The sequence below is a fragment of the Onychostoma macrolepis genome, chromosome 01 (genome assembly GCF_012432095.1).
Source record: "Onychostoma macrolepis isolate SWU-2019 chromosome 01, ASM1243209v1, whole genome shotgun sequence".
NCBI lineage: Eukaryota > Metazoa > Chordata > Actinopteri > Cypriniformes > Cyprinidae > Onychostoma > Onychostoma macrolepis.
The window spans coordinates 32,065,590-32,093,392 of NC_081155.1; the positions used below are offsets into that span (position 1 = coordinate 32,065,590).

The window sequence follows — 27,803 nt, forward strand, 5'->3', positions numbered from 1 at the left end:
AAATGCTTTATTTGAGACCACGTTGCTCTGTAATTTTTTATTTTTTTTTGGTGAAATCTAATATATGCAGAGGGCATAGTTTCACACAAAAATTAAAGTTCTGTCATCGCTTACCTTCATTCCAAACCTGTATGACTTCCTTTCTTTTGCAGAACACAAAAGAAGATATTTTGAAGAATGTTTCAGCTGTTTTTGTCCATAAAATTAAAGTTGGGGTCCAAAATAACATTACATTAAAAAAAATAACACACACACACATACACACAGACGTCTTCTTTTATGTTTTGCAGAAGAAAAAGTCATACAGGTAAATGACAGTTTTCATTTTTGGGTGAACTTTCCCTTTAAGCAATGTGTTATAAAAGTGTTTGAAAAGTGTCATTTTAAGTAACAAATATGATATAAAAAAAATTTTAATTAAAGTAAAAATAGTACAGGAAATTATAAGGAGAACAGGACCAGGACAAATAACAGAATACATTTTGGCTTAACTGTATGAATGAAATATGTTATGCAAGTCATACAAACTTACTACAGTTCTCTCTTCTCTCTCTCTCTCTCTCTCTCTCTTACAGTAGAAAGAGTATGGGAAATTATATTGGGAGAACAGGGCCAGGCCACAACAGCGTGCGCCAGTGTAAACCCTCTTTAGCCATTAAAAAAATAATAATAATAATGTCAGGATTTACTAAACACATGCAGTGAAAAATTTGTGGAAAAAAAATTTGTGTATGGTTATTTTTGAGGGCTGACCTTACTGCATATGCATTTGTAGGAGTTTCACTTTAAGATGCAACATTTATGGAAGGAGAGTTCTTAAATAAATCATGCAATGTTTTGCGGTAGTCAATTGTCTGGTGTTTATTGCAGTCTCAGGCTAATTTGCCCTGTCTAGTAAATCTGGCCCAAAGTGTCAAAAATGATTTCATATTGCTTCTAGAATGTTTTGCAACACTTTCAAAGTGAAATGTCCAGTGAGTGGCACTAAAAACATGTTCTGTTTTATCCAAAACTGATAATTGTGAATCTGGCAACATTTTATTTGCATTTCATTTGGCATTTCAGAAATGAAATGTCCAGTGAGTGTCATTAAAAGGTTACTGTTCTGTCACACTTGAAAATAAAGTACCACCTGCACTAAATCATACCCTAAACCTTACCAATAATGTAAACAAAAACAAATGTTAGATAAAAATGCATTTGCTGAAGCAACAATGCAATTTAGCTTGCTTCTACAAGTCTTTGAGCTCTTTTATCGTAACTTGTGTTTCACGGGACTCGTACCCAAGTGTTATGAATCTCAAGCAATGCTGTACCAGGTGAGCTACTGAGCAAGTTTACTATGTCAGAAATGCAAGACTATGGAGTATGATGCAAACATCACACTGTATTAGTTTACATATCTTGCACTATGGTAAAAGTGTTTGGAGGTCATAACATAGTATTGTTCAAGCAACCGCACGAAAATAAGTCTTTATTAATTGATAATCTGCCCCGAAATCATAATTTGTGTGAAAAGTTTTTAATGTCTTACTGCCACTAGTGTTCTTTTCAGCAGGTAACTGCAGTGAATTGTATTTATATGTACGTAATTTTTTTAAATGCTTGAGTCAAACAACTGAGCAAATATTTTGCTCTGAACTCTATATTAACACTTTATGAATTTGAATATTTAATTCACTTTATGAATTTCCCTGGAAAGTGCCTTTATCACTCTCTCTCTCTCTCTCTCTCTCTGTGTCTCTTGGTCTGGTTGAGTAATTAGTTCAGTGTAAGGGTTGTTGGGCTGTTGATGTATCTTTGGCATAATGTAAGGAGATGGAAAGAGGAAAATTCAAATGAAATGACTCTCACGAGCGTGCGCTGTTTTATATGCTCCCCCTTGAAGTGCAGGACACTAATTAATAGATCTGCCAGTGCTTAATGGTCCTTCCAGCACCACAAACTGAGAGATGGAGAGAGCAAATGAGAGAAGTAGAAAGAAATGTAAAAGAGGCGGAGAAAGGACGCAGGAGGGGAGGATGAAAGATGAAAAAATAAATTTCATCACTATCTAATAGATACAGCTTGACGGTAAATTTATGGGTGGAGAGAAAAGAGATACATTTACATTTTATGTTTACATCATAGCAGATGTTTTTTTTTACCACAGTGACTTTGCACAGTTTCACTTTATTTTCTTGATTTGTATGTATTGTTCTATACATAAAGATGTCTGATCTTGATGGCACTTGATCAGCCATCATATAATCCTCACCTCCCCCACCACAGAGGCAAATGGGCACTCATATTAGGATATAGCTGTTTGAACCAGTCACCTGAGCCGTAAATATCATGTGACATGCTATTGGATCTATTGTAAATATAAGTTTCCTAGTCGAAAAAGAGACATCCTTGAAATCATATTTGCAACATCACACCAAACAGTAATACTCATTATAGTGAATATTCCATTCACTATATTTAGTTTACTTTTACAGCCATATTGCGTTTATTATTGCGCCATTTAACTATTCTAAATTAAACTTTCCAACAGATTTGAAATAAAGATTTTACGAAAGCTTGGTGGTGGTGACTGAAGTCATGCAATGATTTGTAGTTCATTTATAGCCTAACTTTAACTTTTTAGTTCTGCCGATTGTATTTGAGATTCAGAATTCATAAAAGTTGTGTTCATTTGTCAAGATTAATTTGATGAACAAAACATGTCAAATGAAATTTTGTTGGTCACAGAGTTTATTTTCTGCAATAATCCAAAGGCCAATGGGAAAATCCTGCTTTTGTCGAGGGAACCAGAGCTATGCTAACAGGTTGGCCTACAAGAATATGTCATCCCTGGAGATTTTATCTTTCCAAATTATATTGCTACTTCTAAATAGCCTAAAGATGCTTTGTGCAACCACGAGAAGTTAGAAAGTTACAGAAGTTCAGAATGAGACTTGTTTTGACTTTGAATGTTATAGTGCATTTTCATAGTACAAATTATTTTATTTTAAAAGAGCAGGGAAATGTCAAATTTCATGATATAACATTTAAAAATGAGAGGTGCTGAATGAACAGGTTAATGGAGAATAAAACACTGGTGTACAGCTTGATTTGATATTAAATAGTAGTCATTTATTTTGATGTGACTACATAAAGCACACTTTTAGGTTATTCTAAAAAATGAATGATTATAATCACACCATAGTTTTTAGATATAATTGAACCTGGCCTTATGTACCCTAATCTAATAGCAACTACAGAGGAAAGAACAAAATCAAGTCCCAAGTTCATTTCATGCCCCTAGGAGACACAAACACACTCAAACAGAGCTCTCCATCATTTCTCTCTCCTTCGGCAGCATTCACACTGTCAGTGGGAGTAAACAACCTGTCAGTCAATCACACAAGACCACTTAGCATATACCTCTCTAGCACACTCTCGTTTCTGAAAAAGAGACAGCTCAAAATTCCCGGTTCTCAATTTGTCTGATCATTTGTGCCACAACAATCCTGACTCACACACACCCAAGGGATGTGGATTGACCCTAAGGTTAATGCCCTGCTCAGTAGCCTTTGACCTTGCCAGCCTCAGCGCTCAGTGGTGAAATGGACAGAGGAATTATGGGGTCTTTCAGACAAGTCTATAGAACTCTGACACTGGCCTTGTATGTGTGCCTGAATGAATGTGGGGGTGATAGCATTTGACTTTTGAGTGACATCTTTGACGGCCTATTCTTGTGATCAGTTTTTATGCATCATATGATTGTCTGTATGTGAAATACAGCTTTACTTTTGCATCCTATCTGTCATGTGTCAGCATGTCTAGCCATACTGCAATCATTTACAAGTACTGAAAACACAACATAGCTTTGACCAGAATGGAAGCAAAGACTAGAACGAGGCAAAGACATTCTTTGACCAGAATGAAGGCCTATTTTGGGGGATTTTTCCCCAAAAAATTGTAAAAAGTGTTAGTCTAAAAATCTGTTCACAATTTAGCCTAACTCTTTTTGCTTTAATTCAAAATGTGGACATTATGTACCCTCCCTTACATCACTCTAAACTAAACTTACTTTTTCACTAAGCATCCCAGGACTACCACTTGCGACATCATCATGCATTAATAATGATTTCTGACATGGTCACTTGGACATATAAACATTATGTCATGTGGGTAACTTTTGCAAACTAACGAACAAGTGTTTGCTACTTAACCCTAAAGCTCTACGCAGTGCTGAGACTTAACCTCAGCCAAAAACTCTATAGAGGGGACATCAGCACCAGCAGGGTCAAAGCCCCAGCATTAGCTCAGAGAGGTGAAAGCTCAGTGTTAGATTCAGTGTGGGGGTGCATAGGTCAACAGCAGGGTTGGGACAGGGTCAAGCAATACTGACAGCCAGGCAAGGGCAAGCGTGAGCTTTAAGAGGAGGTGCACACAACCACCGTGGCAGGATACACACCCCTACCCCCCAGCCCTTACCTGGGCGGGCTTGTAGATGCTGCTGTCAGGGACGGGGTAAATGTCGGGATATGGCTGTCGATCAAAGACATGGTCCAATACCTCGAGCTGCTGTGGTGTAAAGAGCTCTCCTCGCATCTGCTTCCGCAGGAAGTCCCGCCCTGAGTGGGCGTGGCCATTCGCCAAAGGAGAATCCTGTAGAGCTGGAGAGAGAGTCAAACAGATTTCATGAAAAAGCAGTTAAGTACAATCTAGCATGTATTGTATGTATTGTAGCATGTGAATAAGACGCGCAAGCTTGAGTTTTAGATGTAGTAAAGAAATAACTGTAAACCAACTTTACTGTTACAGAAACGTAAAGCTATATTTTTCAGGCAAAAAAAAAGGTCCTTTATCTAATGTCACTAGTAGTGATGTTTATAAAACGGCTAGTTCCGGTCCTTGATTCTGATTGGTTGAGCCGCATTCAAAGCTGTTGTAAATTACTCTACAAACCTACACCTTTGTAGGTTTGCGTCCGCTTCGCGTCGTGCCTAACAATGCCCCTTAGCTGTTATAAATTCACTGTAAACCACGGCTTCAGAATGATGACGTCATTAATGAACAAATAAGTCTGGAGCTGAGACTCAAACACTGAGACTTGTGCACAGCTATGGCATATGACACAGTTCTGCCCACATGGCTATTGCTCCTATAACAGCTCATTTTTATCAGTTCTTTTGTCTTTGGGTCGTTATATTTATCACAGATTTCTGCTCGTTCTAAATCAGATACAGATAAAGTAGCACAGTAAAGATTCATATGAATGCATTAGTGAGAGCGATTGCGTGTGTGAATTAATTCTAACTGGCAGCGACTCTCTACTAGTAGTGAAGCTGTGGGATTTAGTTTAGAATAGTTTAATCACAGAACAGTGTTGACAATACATTTCCGCGCTTAACGATTCTGTGCACGCGCAATCTGTGCGTGATGTACGCGCTACTGTCTGTAGCCTATGTGTGTGCGTTACAGAGCAGCAGTGCATTATATCAGAATGGCGATTAACTGACCTGTACTATGAGCTGTTTAAAACGTGCATTCTCCCATTCAATTTCGAGCATCCAGTAATATAATCACACATGTCTTGTGTAGCGCTTTCAGAGTTTGCATTTATTTGTCATTTTAACTGTTTGGAAACGGAGTGTAAATGTGGAAATCCTTCAGAGATTTCTTATACTGTTGCGCCCTCTATAGGACCAGCGACTAGTCGACGTCAAGCTTAAAGCGTCATGGCAGAGCATTAAAGTCGACTAGTCAACTAGTCGATTAGTCTAGATGCTTAGTATTAGTATCTAAAACTTAGTATCTAAAAATCTATAGCGACCAGGGTTCCCACGGGTCCTTAAAAAGTCTTAAATTTAGTCATATCAATTTTAAGGCCATAAAAAGTCTTTTGGTATTTGGTATTAAAATGTTTTTTTTTGGGGAAGGAAAGACGAGAACTCTGATATAGCTTAATGTGACAAACTTCAAAAGGCTATGTTTTCATTGAATAAATATGAGCCCTGCATTTTGCAAATTCATGTGCTGGCTACTTTGTGTACAGTGGTTACCGTGGAAACCACTATATTGCTGCTGTTCCGAAAGCACCACCTACTGGCAGAGAATGAATTAGCATTTTCAATAAGCCTTTCTTCTGTTTTTGTTCAGAGTTCAGACCTAAGCGAAAATCAACAAATATTTTTATGCAGCAAACATGCAGAGTTGTACATCTCAACCGGTGAATTGACGAATCTAATGCATTATACAAATCTAAACAATTAATACACTAAGAAGAAGAGATATTCAGAGTCTGTTATTGTGGGGACATTTTCATGCCCCTAAACATGACACGGCACGAAACGAAATGTGATTGGTTGCTTTACCTGTCAGTCATATGGCCTCTTGGGTGGACCTTGGCCATTCAAAGTGGTCAAGGTTCCAAGACTTTCTGCCTTTTGACCTTTGTTCTGACTTTTATTTTTGTGAAAACTTGTATCTGAACTGTAAATCTTGCTTTTTACAGTCATTTTACAGTTTAATATTTTACAATAGATATTGCCCTACCCCACTCATATGGTATTAATTTTATTTGTGCAGGTCTTAAAAAGTCTTAAATTTGATTTTAAAAATCCTGCAGATACCCTGGCTACATCCAAAATCTCCAAAACTCTGAATGTACACTTCAGAATCTCGCCAGAATTAGTTAGTCATTCAAGTACCTACTGTTTTATGAATTTTACCTCTAATTTGGAAATACTACTCTTTTTTTGGTCTACTATATAGTAGGGAAGTGGGGATGCGGGGCCTGACTATAAGAGGTTCTAATGGTTCCAATTACATGCTATAAAAACATAAATAATAATAGTGATTTATTTCTCTTTGTCATTATGATCATAAGGGTAAGTACTTGAACTTTTCTGGAAACTATCATACAGAGACTCAAGCACACATACAGGCACACAAACATAGATTCTTGGACTTGCGTCCTCCTCTCTGAGTGAGTGTTAAGGCAGCGCGTGAGTCAGTTATTACTGGGCTGTTGAGTTTCTGAAGAGACAATTATAAGAGCTGAGAAAGCTACAGCCCTCAAATGATTACAGGGAGAGAAAAAGAGAGAGAGAGGGATGAAAAAAGAAGAATAGAAACGAAAATCCCTGATATAGAGCCAATTCATTTCTTCAAAATGCCTCTGAGAGGTTATTCTAGGGAGTTAGAGTCAGAGGCCAGAGCAATCCCCACAAGACGAGAGAGAGAGAGAGAAAGAGAGATATGGAGGGATAGAGGGATAAAATGACAGGCAGACAAAGCAGCTATCCAAACATTCCCTTTTCCTCCTTCATTTGAACACAGAAATCGATCCATTTGAATGTGAATTCAGATCCAGTTTACTGCCATCTGTGGTTATTTAAAAGAAAGATCTTCTTGTCTCCGACTCCTTGATGGCATGCAGGTCCCATGTGTCTCTAATACACCTCAACGCCAGGACTTACCTCAACAAAGCTTAAATGCTCTCTCTCACACACACACAAACAGAGTGTATGATCTCCAGTGTTTTGACCCTCTTAATCCCAGCGGTCAGTGTGTCTGATAGAATTCAATTGATCAATCGTGTCTGTGAGATGGCACCATTTCAGCAGGTTTATTGCTTTCCACTCTTCTCAAAGACTGTCCACCGACAGCACACACACACACACAAAAGATGTCTGAAAGTGTGCATCAGTGCACATATCTTGGTTTTTTTTAAAAAGGCAGTATGTAAACTGCCACACTCTGGTTTGTGTTTGTGTGCATGGTTGTTTATGCATCAGCAGGGGCCAAAACATCTGAGACCGCTAGAGAAAATGCATTCATTTTGCATTTTTCTAATTTAATACAACACTTGTTTTATGACAAATTATATTATTAGCTCAAAAATTTAATTCATATGAAATTCATAATTTCTTTATAATTGGTTAGTCCCCTTTTTCTTTCAAAGACAGCAGCATGAATCACACAAGTGTGATCATGTTGATGTTATTATATCATCCAACAAATCTGACCTTGAAATCTGAAAAATCTAAAGGAGTTCACACGGTCAAATATTATATTATATTATATTATATTATATTATATTATATTATATTATATTATATTATATTATATTATATTATATTATATTATATTATATTATATTATATTATATTATATTATATTATTATATTATATTATATTACAACCCGAATTCGAAATGTTCGGACGTTTTTTTTACATTTGAATAAAATGAAAACTTAAGAGACTTTCAAATCACATGAGCCAATATTTTATTCACAATAGAATATAGATAACATAACAAATGTCTGCCTGCTACAGGTCTCAAAAAAGTTGGCACGGGGGCAACAAAGGGCTGAAAAAGTAAGACATTTTGAAAAGATTCAGCTGGGAGAACATCTAGCAACTAATTAAGTTAATTGACATCAGGTCTGTAACATAAAAGGGATGTCTTAGAGAGGCAGAGTCTCTCAGAAGTAAATATGGACAGAGGCTCTCCAATCTGTGAAACAGTGCGTAAAAAGATTGTGGAATACTTTAAAAACAATGTTTCTCAACGTCAAATTGCAAAGGCTTTGCAAATCTCATCATCTACAGTGCATAACATCATCAAAAGATTCAGAGAAACTGGCGAAATCTCTGTGTGTAAGGGACAAGGCCGAAGACCTTTGTTGGATGCTGACATTACTAAATGGGCCCAGGAATACTTCCAGAAACCACTGTCAGTAAACACAATCCACCGTGCCATCTTCAGATGCCAACTAAAGCTCTATCATGCAAAAAGGAAGCAATATGTGAACATGGTCCAGAAGTGCTGTCATGTCCTGTGGGCCAAGGCTCATTTATAATGGACTGTTTCAAAGTGGAAAAGTGTTCTATGGTCAGACGAGTCCAAATTTGATATTCTTGTTGGAAATCACGGACGCCGTGTCCTCCGGGCTAAAGAGGAGGGAGACCTTCCAGCGTGTTATCAGCGTTCAGTTCAAAAGCCAGCATCTCTGATGGTATGGGGGTGCCTAAGTGCATACGGTATGGGCAGCTTGCATGTTATGGAAGGCACTATGAATGCTGAAAGGTATATAAAGGTTTTAGAGCAACATATGCTCCCCTCCATAAGATGCGTATTTCAGCGGGACAATGCAAAACCACATACTGCAGCTATTACAACAGCATGGCTTCGTAGTAGAAGAGCCCGGGTGCTGAATTGGCCTGCCTGCAGTCCAGATCTTTCACCAATAGAGAACATTTGGCGCATCATTAAACGAAAAATTCGACCACAAACTCTTCAGCAGCTGGAAACCTATATCAGGCAAGAATGGGACCAAATTCCAACACCAAAACTTCAGAAACGTATAACCTCGATGCCCAGACGTCTTCAAACTGTTTTGAAAAGAAGAAGAGATGCTACACCATGGTAAACATGCCCCCGTCCCAACTATTTTGAGACCTGTAGCAGGCATCAAATTTGAAATGAGCTCATTTTGTGCATAAAATTGTAAAATTTCTCAGTTTAAACATTTGTTATGTTATCTATGTTCTATTGTGAATACAATATTGGCTCATGTGATTTGAAAGTCTTTTAGTTTTCATTTTATTCAAATTTTAAAAAATGATCAAACATTTCCGGAATTCAGGTTGTATATTATATTATCATAAAATTCCTAAATCCTAAAATGTTGTATTCCCTTCCAGGTTTCAGTTAACCAATTTTACAAAATTTCACAAGCAAAAAAGGCCCATTGTCTATTGTCAATAGGGTTGCAGTATATGAAGCACAGCTCACATAGAAGCCACTTTCTAACCGACCAACTTGAACCAACTCCGAAATCTGCATTGAGAAATCTTTTACCCTCAAACTAAATTCCTATTTGCTGGATCCTTATTGAAATGACTAACAGTAAATGTGACCATACCTTAAGAATGTACATTCCCAAAATTCCTAATGTTTCCACTTAAACTACTGCTTCACATGTCCTCAAACATCCATATCCTTCTGGGATCACTTGACCTTATGAAAACACAGCCAGCGAGTGTCAAAACAATGTTATGGACTTTTTTCCAGTCGTTATTATTACACAGATATGTGTTTATCTGTGACTGTTTGTGTGTGTGTGTGTGTGTGTCTGTGTGTGTGTGTGTGTGTGTGTGTGTGTGTGTGTGTGTGTTATGCGTGTAACTGTTTCACAGTGTCAGCCACCGTGTGTGAAATGCAATTTCAGACAGATCTGGAAGCCCACTCAGCCATATCAGAGCAAAAGAGAGACAGAAAGAAGAGAGGTCACCAATAAAGCTATTTTCACCAAATTTAAACAAACACACCATACCAGCATCACGTTTAACCAACCTTTCTCAAGTTTCCAACCCCCTAAAAAAAAAACACACGCACACAAACAGACTCATTGGTCTTAGGTATTCAGTTGGCCGGTGTTTCTCTGGCCTTTTGTCTTTCAGCCTCTGAACCTGCTATAGGGAACCACTCTCTGTAACCAGACACAATACAGCCCAGCTGCATTCAGGGTTAACCCCACTATTCACACACACACACACACACACACACACACACACACAGAAGGAGAACGGAGGAGAGGCATCTTCCTTGCTTCAAAAGCAGAGACAATAGCAACAATGAGATCACCGTTGTGCCCCCTCTGTCTCTTTCTGTCTTCCTCTCTCTTTCTCTCAGGGGTGAGGTTGAAGGTTTTTAGGGGGCAGAGAAAACTGCTCAGTGGATTCCTTGTGCGCTTGATATACTTAGAGAAGAGTGTGTGTGCATGTGTGTGTGTGTGTGTGTGTGTGTGTGTATGTGTGTGTGTGTGTGTGTGTCAACCTTGACAGATCAAAGTATGAGTCTCTGAAAGGGGGATACCAACCTTTAACAAATCCCACTGTTATCATCTATCCCCTATCCTCCCTCTCTCTCTCTCACTCCCCCTCTCTTTCACAATCCCCCCACCTTATTAAAAATTTCCTCTATCTTCCATTCAGAATATTCCACAGAATGAACGAGATAAAAATGACTGAAATGAAACTGGACAAGGAGTGAACACATTAAACGGTAGAGAAAACCACGTCTGTCCTGATGATGTCCACTGCGGATGCAAACATCTAGGTGTGGTTTGTTAAATTTAACAGATTATAACTATAAATTTGTATATTTTTTCAATATGTTTCCTTTCATTTCCTTCATGTTTTGAAGCTGTTACCTTAAAGAAAGGTTTCATTATTGTTTCAGGGGGCAAAGAGAACATTGTCCGACCCCTCTGCCCCGTACCACAGGCCTCCTGTCTTTCTTTATTCTGTTTCTCCTTTCCTCCACTCCTCCCCTCGTCCATTCCTCCTCCGTTCAGAGAGAATGGGCAGACACAATGCTTCTGTTCTAGAGGCCCCACAAGTCAAGTTCTCTCTTTCAGATCACTTCCCTTGGGTCAAAGGGCAGCAGTGGGCTTTCCCCAAACACATATACACAACACACACACACTAAGCCGTCCAAACCCTCTGTTACTTCCTTTCCTGCTTGTGTGCAGCTGGAAATCATAGTGTCTTGCTTCACTAAACATGCATTTTGCCTCCCTCTCCTTTTTTAAAAGCATTACCACTAAGCATAGAAATTCCTAGTATTACATAGACGCAATTTAGTGAAGTATATGGAAAATGTCTTTATTTAATTTCTCACTTTCTTAGGACTGGGTTTCGATACAAATTTTCCAATTCGATTCCGATTCACAAGCTCACAGTTTGATTGAAATTCATTTGGGTATATTTCAATTGTATTTAAAATGCATATGAAAGAAATTCTATCTTTGCTAATGATGTAAATTATACAGGGCAATGAGTAACTTGTCTTTTATTCATTAAAACTATTCATTAAAAGAACTGGCTAACAAGAGTCGTTCATTTTTGGATTTGAGCTACACTGGTTATGCTGTATATTTTCGGTTCACTAAAAAGAACAGACTCAAAAGACTCATCCACAGCAGTAATCAGTGTACACTGGTCACACTGTATATTTTTGATTCGCAAAAAAGAATCGGCTTATAATACTTATTCATTGTAGGAGTCAGTCTTCACAGGTTGCACTGTATGATTTTGATTCACTCAAACACAGCTCATAAAAGTCATTTGTTGCAGGAACTGGTCTACCCAGGTTGTCCTGTATGGTTTTGATTCACTAAAGAACCGATTCATTAGACTGATTTGATTTGAATCAGTGTACACTGGTTGCACTGTATATTTTTGATTTTCTAAAAAGAACCATTCCATAAGACTCATTCAGGAATTGGTCTATACTGGTCATGCTGTATATTTTTAAATCATTAAAAGACATACGACTCATTCATTGCAGGAATCTGTCTACACTGGTCATGCTGTATGTTTTTGATTCAGAACTGGCTCATAAGCGTCATTTGTTTCCTGAATTGTCCAATACTGGTTGTGTTTTACAAAGAATGGGCTAATAAGCATCGCTCATAGGAGGAATCAGTCTACACTGATCCCACTGTATATTTTTTTTGTCTTGTAATTGTTTAACATGCAATACAAATGGAAAACTCACATTGACTCAGATGAAAGATGATTCATTTTTGCTGTAATTCTGCTGAAGTGGTGCAGAAAACATCCCTTTTTTGTCCATTCTATTTTTTCTTATACTCACGAAATCATGCACAGTCCTTATCGTGCCTTATGCTTTTAAAATTTGCAAGCAGTATTGGCTACTAGCTTCCAAAACTATCGCTCATGTTACTTTATGCCTTCAGCAAACCCATGAGAACATCCCTCGCTGCGAGCGCACTGACACACTCACATACTGCAAAACATCACAGCACTGACCACCCGCAGTTTCACCATGTCAATTAAACACACAAATTCATTTAGTCGCCCCTCCCTCCCTGCTGGATGTGATGTGTTGCATTAATTAAAGTGGCAGACGTCGGCCTAATTGGAGCTTGGATGAACGTTGATGTTTGTGTGTGTGCGTGTGTGTGTGTGTTCTGCAAAGCCAGTAGTTAGCATATCAACTTACGTTTCATTGTATCTATAGTTTATGCATGTTGTTAATTTTACCTGAAGTATTATTGTATTATATTACATACAGTATACACTGTAAAAACTATAAAAGACTCTAAAAATGCTATCCTGTCAAACTTTCAACAGCAAGTTCCCTTACTATATACTATAATAGATCTAACAGGACATTTTAAGTAATTTTACAGTAAAATACTGTTGAAAAAGTCTTTGTAAAATTAAGTCATCATAATTTACAGTAAAATAAAAAGATTAACTGATATTCCATGCAAGAGAATTTACATTTTGATGGGATTTTGTTTAAACAATTATGTTTCTTGTTAATTTCTGATAACAATTATCTACATTTGAGTTACATTTTATGTTGCTTATTAATGTTTATTACATTGTTTTAGTGTAGTGTGTTACCATGATGGTGTTTTGTATTTCATGTAGGGTTGCAAAAAGGTGGAAATTTTCCAGTAAATTTCCGAAACATTCCAGAAATTTTTGAAACTTTACAGGATTTTTTGGAATCTTCCGGGAATTTTTGGAAAGTTTATGGAAATTTACCGGAAATTTTCCACCCCTTTGCAACCTTAATTTCATGCATAACACTCTGTGCACCTTCTGTTTATATACCTCAGCTTGTGGAAGGGCTATCTAATTCAACATCTCTTTTTTTATATTATTATAGTGGCTATCAGCATATTTTACAGGTACAAAACAGAGTAGTAAGATCTCATATTAACATTACATCAGTTAATTAAATTTAAGTTCAATCCCTATAACCCTAAAATGTTGCTACCATCATTTTTACAGTAAGGTTCTAGCAACCACAGCTACTACCGTAAATTTCATGTGTTCATTTGATAGTCTATATAGCATCAAAATTATATACTGTCAAAACATTTATTCTTTATATTTACATATAATTACATATACATTATTGCTAAAAGTATAGGCACCAACAGTGTTATTTTAGTATTAAGTTAATGTATTATTTGTTTTATTAAGTTTATTTCTATTTTCAGTTTTGACTTTTAGATTTTCGATATATAAGTATGAATTTAGTTAAAGTTTTAGTAGATTTGTTTTTGTGATTTTTAGCTTACTTTATTTTTTTTGGGGGTATGTCTATTTTTTCCGTTTTAGTTATTTTAGAACATCAAATTAAACTTCAGTGCATCAAATTAAAATGAGAATTGTTGTAGCTGAAAATTTTCTTTTGATTTTATTGTTTATTGCTAATGTTTATTTTATTTCAACCAATTACTTTTTTATGGTTTTCATTTTAGTTTCAGTTTTAGATTTATCTGAAATAACCCTGGCCAGCAAACATAAAGGAATCTTCTATTGTTGATGTCTGATACAAGTCATACTGTGTGTGTGTGTATGTGGGTGACATCTGGAGTTCCCTCGTGTACTGCAGGGGTCTGCCAAGCAATGGCTTTTTAATAGACACATGTGTGCAAACACACATGCGTGCGCATCCACATGCACATGCTGTGGCTCCCCTGGATAGAGATGTTTATCTAAGACATGCCAGCGGTGTCCAATCCCCCTCCTACTCTGATGCATCTGTCAATGTTCAGCAACTTCCATCTGTGCTCTCTGTGCTTGTGTGCATGTGTGTGAGTGCATTAAAATGCTGTGCGTAGGAATGAAATAAAGAATGAAAGAAAGAAGGAAAATGAAGGTTGAATTTAGGATGTAATTGATTTTTTGTTCTGTAATTGCTGGTAGTTACTAAATGTCCTGCATGGAATAAATTCCCTTTGTTGTGCAACAGCATTAATAATACTTTAAGTTAAGTTAAGAGTGAGTTTGGCATAGAGTTAAATGTTCAAAACCTAGGCCTTTTCAGTTCCCGAAAACAAAGCACACATATGGACTTACATTCATCTCTCTTCCGTTTGCTTGCGTCGGCAGGTGAGCTAATTCCCAGAATTCCACTGATGGAGTAGGAGGAGCCTGCAGCATCACTGGTTACTGCAGATACCTGGGTCACTGCCACAGTAGAGGCTAGAAAGTTACAGAGAGGTAATGAAGACCAGAAATGTTCTAAAGCATACATGAACATGGTGGACACCATTATTGCTGCTCATTGCACTGCAATCACTTTGGGCAGAATATACAGTTTTTAAATATTTTTAATTAAGTTTTTGAATATTTTAAATATTTTTCCAAGCTAAATATCATATATCAATATTATGATTAACTAATTAATTAATAGCATTTTACAGCCCCGACTGATCTTGCCTAAACCTTAACCCACATTCCTGATGTTCTGCAGGGGTCATTTCCATAATATCATTTCCTGTTTTAAGATTTTTCATCTGCATGTTGGTTGTTAACATGACTTTTTTGGTCTTTGATTTGGCAGACAAAAGTTTTTCAATTATTAAAAAGTTGTGAGGCAGTTTTGTGATTTTTTTTTTCTTTCTAAATAATAATAATAAATTGTTATGCCAAATACTTAAAAAGGATCGACTTGCATTATATTGACAAAAAATACAAATGGAAGTCAAAGAAGAAAATAAGTCACACAGATTTGGAAAAACATCACCCTGAGTAAGAAATAATGAATTATTATATCAACTATGCCTTTATTAAAGCTTTCTTTTCCAGATTTTTTATTATTATTATTTTTATTTTTTGTCTTCCATTTTTTAGTCCACTTTAGTCTTCGGCTCAATTTCCTGGAAATGCATGGACTGAGAAAATATGTAGCTGTGTAAATGTCTCTTAATAGACCTATTGACTGTATTGGGTTTTCTGAGATTCTAGCTTTTGCTCGCTTAAAGCTTCCAGGCCAATGTCATTTGTTTATGTGTAGTATGTTCTTGAGTTTTGTTTTTTCTTTCATGGTTCTTGGCCTGGCGTTTTTTCCTGCCAAAGGCCTTTCACCAAAAACTGCTGTCACTCAGTTTTGGCAACGTGCTGCCGCCCAAGGATAAGACGCTAACAAGCTAACAGCTTTTCGACATGTCTGGCTGTCTGTGAGGTCTTGGCGGTAGGGGACAAGGCCACAAAGTCTTCTCTCTGTCAACCCTTCATTCTCTCTCTCTCTCTCCTCTTTATCTCACTTCCTGTCAGCTGACGTACAGCCTGAGTGACAGTACAGTGGCCCCAAGGGGACACTAAGGTGTAGAGATGAGGCTAATCCCACATCCCAACAGACTGTGCTAAAATGGAGAAGGTGGGAAAAAAGAAAAACAAATCGCTCGGAGAAAAGATAAACGCCTTTGCTCACCCGCCGCTCTCGTTTGCTAACCAGGTGGAAAATGTAATGAATGCATATCCCTCCATTTTTTTACTCTTGATTTATCGTTTCAATTATCTGAATCTCTTATTCTTTCACACTTTTTTTCTCCTCGCGTTGAGGAATGGAAACCCGAAGCAAACGCTTTATATTCAAAATCCCTAAATTTCAATTTTCCGCCTGAGTATGAGAACTATTTATCATCATGATCTGAAGGAGACGGAGAACTGGCGAGCGTTGTGCGTGTGAAATTAATTTAGATTAAGTGGAGGTGCGCGATTATGAAGATTACTGACAGTGAGACAAGCGCAGTTCAATACTTTATTAACTGCCGACGGGAGTTTTCCTCTAAAACTGATCTCAGACCATTTTTGGAGATTCCCCTTTGGTTTTCGGGGACATTTGAGTGTCAGAACAACAGTATAGATTCAAGCATTTAATCAAACATTAAAGATTGGGGAGATTGATTGCAATACAGTTCAGTAAATGTTTAAAAAGCTCAAATCTGATGTTGATGTTGAAACCTTCAGGAAATAAATTCAATGGAGAGCAAATGAGTACTACTTTAACGTTTTACTTTTTTTTACTTTTTACTTTCTCCTGAGATCTCACATGATCTCATATGTGCTTCAAGAATGTCTCAAACTGCCTTTATTTGATCAGAAAAACAAAAAGAAGTATATATTCATTTTACAGTATTTATCCAGTCTTCAGTTTGACATGATCCTTCAGAAATTATTATAATATGTTGATTTGGTGCTCAAGAAACATTTCAGAGTTTTATAAATGTTGAAAAAGTTGAGCTGCTTGTACAATCCATGATTAATTTGATCAAAGAATCCTTGAAAAAAATGGACGAATAGATAAACAAAATAATGAACGCTTTGACGAATAGAAAGTTAAAATCTTTTGTAACATTATAAATATCTTTACTGTCACTTTTGGTTAATATAATACGTCCTTGCTAAATAAAAGTAATAATTTCTTTACTTACCCCAAACATTTGAATGGGATGTATGTCAACACCTTTTTTTCAGAAGCTACATTTCTCTTTTTTTTAATCCAAATATGTTACTCCCTGGTATTCCAAAAAAGAACTAAAGTTCTGTATTTTGAATAGTTTGAAATATGACAAAAGTATATGTGAAGTTGACTCTTACCTAAGTTATGGGCAGAGACAGCTCCTGATTGGCCAGGTGGTTGCTGAACTTTAGTGCGAATGATCCTGCAGCAAAGTTGGAGCAAACAGACATTACCATGTGTTTAAGGTTTACCATGAAAGGTGCTGTGATACTGTATATGCTTTGATATAAGTATGCAAACACGTGAAGTGTGTGTGTGTGTGTGTGTGTGTGTGTGTGTGTGTGTGTGTGAGAGAGAGAAGTGGCTCATGCAGGCTGACATGGCAGCAGAGTCTCACACTTCCTGCATGGCTGCTCAAGCAAAGCACCTTTCCCCTCTCCTCCTCGTCTCTCTCTCTCTCTCTCTCTCTCTCCCTCCCTCTGTTTCTTTCTCTCTTGCTCTCGCTCTCTGAGAAAGGTTGTCATTGTACACATGCTGTTGAACCAGTGAGCTGGACACTGCTCATGAATATGTGTTTCTTTTTACACCACTGACTCAGTCGCATTGTTTTCCTTTATCTACGTCTCTCTCCCTCCATTCTTTCTATCTCTTCTCCATGCATTGCTCTATCACATTTCTAATCTTATTTTGCACACATACTGTATACAGTACCATTCGAAAGTTTGGGGAAGGTAATACATTTTTAAATGTGTTTGTCTCTTATGTCTTAAGTCGCTTATGCTCACCAAGACTGCATTTATTTGATCAAAAATAGAGTAAATACATCAATATTTAAAATATTATTGCAAGTTCAAATAACCGTTTTCTATTTTAATATATTTTAAAATGGAATTTATTCCTGTGGTGGCAAAGTTGAATTTTCAGAAGACATTTCTCCAGTCTTCACTGTCACATGATTCTTCAGAAATCATGCTAATATGATGAAACATCCATGTTGAAAATAGTTGTGCTGCTTAATATTTTTGTGGAAACTGTGATACATTTTTTTCAGGATTGTTTGACTAACAGAACATTTATTTGAAATAGATTTTTTAATGAAATGTTATAAATGGCTTTTCTGTCACTTTTGTTCAATTTAATGCATCCCACGCTCAATAAAAGTATTAATTAAAAAAAAAAATTTAATGACTAGTACAAAACACTTTATTCAAGTGAGGCAACACCACAGACACATTCGGAAAACACACTTTAAACTATTTCAACCCAATAAAATCTTTAAAATGTTATGTTTTATCCCCTTACATTTTAAGAGAAACAAAGTGAATTGAATAACTGATGATGAAATCGACTGATCAAATGGACATCAAATAGACAGAAATGTTTGTCAAGTTAAATGGATGATTTTTACAATGCACACACACCTGTTGATTGAGCTGACGCTGGGCACGCTGTCATTGTCACACACTCTCTCTGCCAGCAGTCTGTCTCGGATCTCCCAGGCAAACATGGTGGGGTTTTGGCGTTTGTAATCAGCGATTTTGTCGACGACTTTGGGTGTAGCAACCTTTGGTTTGGAGCCTCCGATCACCCCTGGTCTGATGCTACCTGTCTCATAGTACCTGTGGAGCAGACAGATAGAGAGCTGTATATCACCAGGCAAGATAAACAGAGAGATAGAATAGATGCTTATCCAGCATCGTATGCTGTAATGTCTTGCGGTCAGTGCACAGTTGGTAACTAGTAACGCAGACACAGAGAACGTGCAAAAAATATCAGTCTGTTCAGCATGTTTACAAAAAACAGCCACAGATGAGCACTATCAAACCTTATATGTTAGGCATACACACAGGAATTATAAAACAGGGTCTGGTCTAAATTCTGAATGGATGAGACGCTTTAAAGCCATGCAGATAACAGCACACCTGTGACCACACATTCTGTATTAATGCTGAATTAAGATACATGGCAAGTGTAAACAGCCTATATTTAAGCAAATTGTTATGGTGGAATGATCGTTAAAGTTATTCATATTTAAAAAAATCCTATTATTATATATTATTCATTTGAATTAATTAGTAATAATAATAAATTTATTAAAAACTCTAAAATATATTGAAAATTAGGTAATTTGGTGGAGTAATTATTTTAAATGATTAATATGAATTAATAATTTTTCTAATATGCTGATTAGGTACTCAAGAAACATTTATTATTATCATTGTTCAAAACAGTTTAATATTTTTGTGAAAACTGTAGTACTTTTTTGGGGATTCTTTGAAGAACAGAAAGTTTAAAAGAACAGCATTTATTTGAAATATGGTAGCATTCATATAAATTTGTAGCATCAAATTTTTTTTTGGGGGGGGGGGGGGTGTATTTCGACACATTTAATGTATCCTTGTTCAATAAAAGTATTAGTTTCTATTGACCCAAAACTTTTGAATGGTAGTGTACATTAAGATAGTATTGATAGATGATATTATAAGTACCTTAATATCAATATGCTTATTAACCGAAAGAAAATGTATTGGAAACTGTAATAATATTGATAAATTAATGCTATCTTAGATTATTAATATGAACACATTTATTGAACACTGATGTCTCATATATTGCTCTTGCTGGTGTTTTATCAAGCAACAAGCCATGTTGTGCATTATAGAGATTTTTCCCAAGGTTAAGGGGGTTTTAGGTGCTCCGCTTCATCTCACGTGTCTAACTGCTTTAGTTTAGTTAAGGTCCAACACACAATCATAAACCAAAAGCACAGCTCATACAGCACAGCCATGAAAAGCTCACCAAAATGAGCGTGCAGAAAATTCCCTCATTAACAAGAGAGCAGAGTTAGTCATACGCCTTATTTACTCAAACCTCACTTGCAGCCCACATATTAGTGTGTTTTCTGCCTGAGCAGTAAGAGGGAGGGAAGATATTACCGCACACACACACACACACACGCACCGAGCGCCGCAGTAACGGTTGAGTGAGTTGGACCAGGGCTGGGGGAAGAGGGTTGAGGCAAAGGAGAACAATGGGAAACACATTTTTTTGATATAGCTAAAGGCTCTAGCACTAATCCACACCTTTATCCATTCAAATTCTGTCCTCCCCCTTAACCCCTTCCTCCCTCTCCTTCTCTCTTTCCTCCTCTCTCTCTCCCTCTCTCTCTCTGTCCTTCCAGCCATCCCTCCCGCCTCGGGAGACGTATGGTGCCAGTGTCATTTTGATGCAAATGTAAAATGTGATGAATCTTTTCTTTTTTGTCCCAGAAAGACAGAAAGAAAAGACGGCGCTTTGACTTTGGCTTCAGTGCGAGATTTGAGAATTTTTGAATTTCAACGTGTCTTCTTTGAAAGGAAGCGCTGAGTCAGCCTCAAGTTGAACCGACGAGGGAATATCAAGCGAACGGACAGCATTCATGGATATTTCAGAAATTGATATTTATTATGGATTAAGTAAAAGTTGACTTGATGAATGAACGGAAGGAGGGTTGGAAAGCATTTAAAGGCAAGACTCCAAACACATACTGGCCCCACTGTTTGAATGCAATAGAGGACATTAAGCTGGTTTCCCAGGCAAAGATTAAGCCTATTTCTGGATAAAATAGCACGGGCAATAGAGATTCTCTATTCAACATCCTTTTCAGTCTGGGACTAGGCAAACTCCATGTGTGGGAACTAATCCGTGGTGTCTGATAGCGCAGACTACAAACACATTTGGCCAACATTACACTGCCAGTACATTGTTATAGGAAATAATCATTTAATAACTCAAGAAACTGTTATTTGACCTCTGTAATGAGATATGAGAGGTCCAGCATGTCTAATCACGTTTGCCAGTAGTTGCCAGACTCATTCACTCTTGATTATAATATTATACAGCTCATGTTAATCTAGATGTTTACAGCTTGAGAAGTGAGCTGCATAAAGTGAATTAAAAAAAAAAAAAAAACAGCTCATAACCATTTTAATGTTTTTCAAAGAAGTCTTTAAAATTGTGAAATATTTTTTTTACAACTGTATCAAATTTTATTTGAATATGTTCTAAAATGTATCTTTTTCCTGTGATGGCAAAGCTGAATTTCTTAGTATTATCAGTGTTGAAAACAGTTCAATATTTTTGTGGAATTGTGGAGTTCAGAATTTTTAAAGTTCAGAATCAAGACAGAATTTTTGTAACATTAGCGTGCTTCTCAATGTTTTAAATGTAATATATACAGCATGAGTATATGGAAGTAATAGAAACCACACAAAAAAGTATAGTTGTCCTAAATGGTAACTATATACTGCGTGTACCATGGTATTACCATTGTTCTTACGTTACATGCAAAATACATTAGTACTATGTACTTTGGCACTTTTTTGCTAGTGATGTAAGCTCAAAAGGCTTCTTCACTTTTCTTTACAATAAGCAGAACTCACCTGCCCAGTATCTTGCTGACGCAGCCGTGGCTGACCCGGAGCTGGCGGGAGATGTCACACGGACGTACGCCTTGATGGGCCAACTCTACTATCCTCTGCCTCACCACATCAGGCAAGGGCCGCCCGTTTACAAACACCCCACCCAGCTGATTCACCCCTCCATGCCCTGCAGACACAAACAGCAATAAAAGGGAAACTGAGCAAATCATATCTTCCTTAAATACAGAAGCTGACACGTGGTGGGCAAAAAGCGTTGCTGTCCCATCCTGGTGTGTGTGTGTGTGTGTCTTTGACCTGAAGGTTATGATTATGCAGTCTCTTCCTCTCCTCTTTATCATATCACCCCTGGTGGTCACCTAGAGAACTGCACATGACCTCCTCACCCAAGTTAGTATTTGTGTCTGTCTGTCTTATTTGTGTGTCTGTCTATAATCGTTGTTGTGTGTCTTTTTTGCACAGTGGGTGGTGGGATGGACCTCCTTGGTGGGCTTAGACTTTTGGATACCAATTTTCCTTCATTCTTGTACTGTATATATTCATTAGAATTCAGTATCTTATCATCATTTCAGTGCAGAAGTCTACGTGGTAATCCAGTCAATCTGTCATATTAACATACTGATTGCTTCAGAAGGGGAACACACAAACACACATTTACACACACAAAAGAACTGGGGGGTGTCTGTTAATCCAAGCTACAGGGTAATGGATCTTAAATACATCCGAGAAGGCAATATCAAACAGACCTAACTGGCCTTGTGTGCCCATCACTAAATACATAAGTTCAGCTAACAGAAAATTAAAACCCAGCTACATGTCATTTTCATTTTCTCAAGGCAATATGCAGAAAAAACAGCATTTTCATATTTAAAAAAAAATAAATCCTTTAGTGAGTGATTTGACCTGTTAGATTTCTGAGAGGTGGGTTAGTAAACCTTTTTTTTTTAACTCATTTTGTTTTCTATTTCATTTTACCTCCTTTTCTTTTTCCTTTCTATTAATGTTTTAGTTTCCTTTTGTTTTTTCCTTATGTGTCTTTCAGTTACAGTTTATTATTTTAATACCCTTGAGCAAAGTGATGAAGTCATGGAGTCAACTAGCTAAATTGATTTTTAAAGATGTGCATTTAAAATTAGGTGTGCAAACACATTTCTCATTTGTAAGTCGCTTTGGATAAAAAGATCTGCTAAATGAATAATTATTTTTAAAACAAAGCCAGTTTTGCTTAATCTCCTGTTTAAATAAAAAGTACTATATTTGTATATACCCACTACAAAGGAAACAGTAAAATACAACAAACTGAGTTGAAACTTGAGTATAAAATGTTTCTTCCTCTGGAAGTGCTTATTTAAGTTCTAAAAAAATGCATTGCTCAGAATATTTTTTTTAGATCAATTTATCTTGAATTTCAAATACTTTGTCAACTGCAGCTATAAGCACTGATTTACAGTAATAAAGTTATGTACAAAGCATGCATACAATTAAATGATGCATAGTGCAAGTTTGTGTTTGAGTGTGAATGAGAGCAAGTATGAGTGTGTGTGTGTGTGTGTGTGTATATGTATGAGTGTGTGTTTGTTTGAATATAAGTGCATGTCACAGAGAGAAAGAGAGAAAAGGCTGCAATAGGGATTAAACGAAACAAGCTATTCAGATGTGATCTGACCAAGACTTTTGCCCGTTTCTTCTGCAAATACGGCTGGCTTATAAATCGAAGTGTTCCTAGAGCTTTGATTGATTTCGAGGCAGGTTCCGTTTAGAAATAGCGAGAGCGACTGAAAGACATTCATGCTCCCCCATCCAGAAAATAAACCCGATTAGAGACGCTGCTCCATTACGATCCGCTATCGGCCGCTCCGATTAAACCGAGCTCCAAACAGAGCGAACCAAGCGCCAGCAACGCGACGTGACATCAGCGTGCTTTAACAAACAGACTCGCGAAGGGAAAAAAACAAGTAAGGGACTACCTTCTTTCATGCATGGTAAATTCAGTGTTTTCGGGGAAAAAAATGCAGCGTTTGAAACTAAAATCACAGATTTAAAAATGAAAAGAATTTGTTTTATCATGTAATGGAAAAAAAAGTATAATCATAATATTAAAGTAGCCTAATAAATAAGAAGTAGCCTATCGTTGAATACAAGCGTTTAGGTTTGCTGGATTTAAAAAAAAAAAAGTTTTAAAGAGAGGTTTTTTTTATTCATAATTAGCTTATAAACTATTGTAGGCTTTGTAAATCAAATTACTTGCGACAGATTAATTATTATTTTGTCATTTATCTTATACTCAAGATAATCACGTAGCCTATCATAACCTATTAGTAATTAATGCCTCATTGATAATACCTGGTTATTTATTTATTTATGAATTCATTCATTTCTAATAAGACATTTAGTCTAATCTACGTAAAATGTTGCCAATTATTAAAAAAAAAAAAAAAATGCTGATGGTTTTAAACAGGCGACAACCAACAACCAAGCAGAGAATCTCAGAGCACAGAAACAGAACAATGACACTTTTCAGAAATTTCAGCAAAATATATATTTTTTTCTTAGCATAAACTTCAAAGCTCTACTTCTAAGTAAGACTGAATTATTATTATTATTTTAAGTTATTGACAATAAACATTTATAGGTTTGCATCTTACATTTAAATAAGATCAGGTGAAACAATGTTTGAAATTCACGAAATATTCATATTAATCTGCATTCGTCGTTTATGTCAGTTTAGCATAAAACTGTAACAAATTTAGAAGGCCAACCGGTGGCCTAATAACATCTAATTTACTGCACCAGAGAGTGTTAAATATAGGCCCTATAGTAACTTAGGCTGCATTGTACAAGAGTTCACACTTTTTATGATCACACGTTTTTAGTTTTTAAAACCGGCAAAGTCTTATTAATATTCATGAGCAAGATAACTATGAGTTTAAAACGTCCTAAAGTCTTCTTGCTCTCTCTGCGTCTTTCCTAAAAGTCTCGCAGGTTCGTGTCACAGTCTATTCTTAAGGCTCGCACCGTTTGACATTTTCGGTGTAATCGTTTTACCCCGCGGATTGTGTTGAGATATTGTAGCGGAAAGGAAACGTGATTCGTTCTAGCTTCTGAAATGTGTATACATCTAATCCACCGTTTCATTCACCGTGCCAATAGATGTCATTTCACATAGATGTGCGTGTGCGAGTGGGTGGGTGCGCGCATATTTGAGTTTTGCGGTGGCTTGGTGTATGAGGTTTTATTCACCGATGAGAAACAAGACTGGAAGAGAAAGAAAGAATGAGAGAGAGAGGGACGAGAGAGAGAGAGAGAGATCACAGTTGTATTTTCAATGTGCATAATATGTGATTGGCAGCTCATGGTTTTGGTAACAAAGACATTGCTATTTTCAATTTTCAAACTATTTTTCTATCAAATTGAGGACATGTACACAGAATTTCTTTTTTTTTCAGAAATAATTTATAAATATTTATAATATGAAAAATACTTTTTAAAAATTAATTCTAAAGTATGTCTTGCAAATTAAATATGCCTATTCGTAATGATTTAAAGTGTGTAAACTGTGCGTAATTTGCGCGTTGGCGGCAACAAGAACAAGAAATAAAGAGAGGGAAAGAGAAAAGGGGCCCTTAACGCTGGTATCTTGGGGACCACCGGTGTCCGCCATGTCACGAATGAGTGACCACACATCTCTCCGCTACAGTGGGCAACTTCAGCTTTCGTTTTTAACCTCACAAGTGGCCTGCTTACAGCCACCCTCAAGCAAAGTATTTAAAGGTTACGGAGCCTGGTTGCCATATTCTCAACTGCGGTTCAAGTTCAGTTTGTGTCCGCTGGCTGCTGGCCTTGGCCGCGATCTCTTCCCCCCTCTCTTCCCCCAGGGATTGTCAAACAGAAGGCAAAAGCTCTAACAAAGCAACCCGGTTCTTAATAAAGAGAAATTCCCAAAATAAATTGGCCCAAACAGCAAAAACTTCACCTTTATTTAAGACGCTGTTGCCTTTTTAAAGTTTACCAGCTACAATGCACAAAGTGCTTTGCTTTTATTAGATTTAAATTCTATTCTAATTCTGAAAGGAATATTAGAATAGGAGAAAAAAGAATATTCTGAGAACTTTGAAAGAAATCAAACATTTTAACAGCAGTTAGCCTAAAGTGAAGGTCTACCGTGAACTTACTGTGCATCGCTGCGAACGGGTCGTGTTTGCAGTGGATTTCCATCGGTCAGTAGGACAGGCCTTCCCGTGAAAAGCCACCAAAAAGCTTATAATGTCCTCTTCTTGCTCTTTTAAAGGTTTGTGCGTATGTATTCTGTCCGTTCTGCTCGGAAATGTTTCTCTTAAACAGTTTCAGCTGTGTGGAAGTCCAAGGAAACTTTGGTTGGAAAATAAACAATTGGACCTGAAGACCCTAAGGCCTAAGGTCAAGAGTAGAAGAATATACGTAAATAGTTTTTGTGATTCTCGCGGGGTAAAGGAAAAGAGATACTTCATAAATAACCATTTATCTGATTCATCATTAATTAATCAACAAAAATGTAAATGCGCGGTCAGGGTACAACCCTGCGGGGTCACACAACTGCTTCTGCGGCCCAACATCCAGAGTGAACCAACTCAGACATCAGTGAGGATTCATAAAAATTGAATTTCAAGAAAAGTCCCGGCGATATGTACAAATTTGAATATTAGTCCGAACAGTCTTAAGCTTTAGATAAAAATGTAGAAGTCTCGTTTCCAAGCTCTATCTTGACATCCTCGCTCCACTGACCGTGACCCGTGAACTGTGACTGAGGTTCGCACTGTCAGAGCGCGTCTCTACCAGGGATCTGTAAAATCCTGGTGAGGTTTCCGACAAACCAAAACATTTACTTCATGTTCAACGTATCTTCACGTGAACGCGATTTCCTTGCATCTTGATCTTCTAATCGCCCAAAGCGCGCCCTCGGACTCTCTTTTTTAGAAAAAAATGCAGATAACTCCGACGGTACGAAGATCCCCAAACAATAGACGTACGACAGTGGACATGTGAGATTAAAAAGTACATGGTATGAACCCCGAATCAAAATGTTTGCCAAAGTTAAATAGAAAATAAAAAATAGCCATTGCGCGAAGAATTTGAACTTGAAAAAATGTCCAAGAAATGTCCTGAAGAAGAAAACAGGCTTTATCAAGTTTTGAACCACTCAGTGCGTGCGTAAAAATCCACGGAAAGTCTCAGATGGCTGATACGGTAGTGTAATTTGTCTGTCTCGTCGCATCGGATGTTCTTCCCGTGTGAGCGCTCCGGCGGTGAGAAGCAGTGGTCGAGCCTCCGTCCTTACCGCGCAAACACTGCACGAGCTCACGGCGCGTTTCAGAACCTGCTCTCGTGTGGACAGCGCCAAAGCTACGGCGCTCTGAATCTACTACCGAGCGCGAGTGCGACTGTCAATCAAGATAAGCCTACCTATCCGGGCTCTGCACCTCTGCCGTCACAATCACCCTGAGTCGCGCTCAGATAAAGACGACACCGATTGGCTAACACTCAGCCAATATGAAAGTGACGTGCTGTCCCAATTGTGCACCGACAAATAGGGAGTCTTGAATCGAAGTTGGTTCAGTGGTGTCGCTGATCCCATGTCTAATTTCAATTAAGGAAGGGGATAAAATTGAAATATTCAAATATCCGTTTGCATTCTTTTCAGTCATCCAATTAATAAATAGTTAATAATTAGGTATTGCGTCAGAATGTTTTCAGTTATATGAATAAGCCGATATAATGCATTGAAAATCATTTTAAAATATTGCTTATGGCATTTGACACGTTGTAGCATTGCACTGAGCTACATGTGCATATAAAAAAAATGCATATAAAATAAATGAACAGAGTTTCTCAAACAGTATTGTAGGCCTATTTGCAAATTATTAGAAATTATAAATATCGCACTTGCACGTGCAATTGCGACTTCAAAACACAAACAAGTTTTTTCGGTAAATTGTTTGGTAAATCTTAATAAACGAATTGAATGATTATGCATTCATTAAAGTTGCCCAAGTGATTCGTTGTAATTTATACGCCTTTCGAAAAAAGGTTCTTCCTATCTACATTGTTTGACGGACACGAGCGCTGCT

At 37.2% G+C, this 27,803-nt stretch overlaps 1 protein-coding gene across 5 annotated transcripts in view; it reads right to left on the minus strand.

The window, feature by feature from the left end:
- pax5 (paired box 5) overlaps positions 1 to 27,803 on the minus strand; it is a 52,045-nt gene that overhangs the window by 20,825 nt on the left and 3,417 nt on the right. The window contains exons 1-6 of one of the 5 annotated variants that reach the window (XM_058787723.1): positions 25,872 to 27,092; positions 21,703 to 21,868; positions 18,703 to 18,900; positions 17,419 to 17,483; positions 14,893 to 15,018; positions 4,465 to 4,646 (exon numbers count right to left, since the gene is read on the minus strand). In XM_058787723.1, coding sequence (XP_058643706.1) covers positions 4,465 to 4,646; positions 14,893 to 15,018; positions 17,419 to 17,483; positions 18,703 to 18,900; positions 21,703 to 21,868; positions 25,872 to 25,914 — 780 coding nt within the window. In that variant the 5' untranslated portion in view covers positions 25,915 to 27,092. Of the gene's footprint in view, positions 1 to 4,464; positions 4,647 to 14,892; positions 15,019 to 17,418; positions 17,484 to 18,702; positions 18,901 to 21,702; positions 22,465 to 25,871; positions 27,093 to 27,803 lie in introns of those variants that run through there. The other 4 variants (XM_058787730.1, XM_058787718.1, XM_058787708.1 and 1 more) reach the window with 4 other exon arrangements.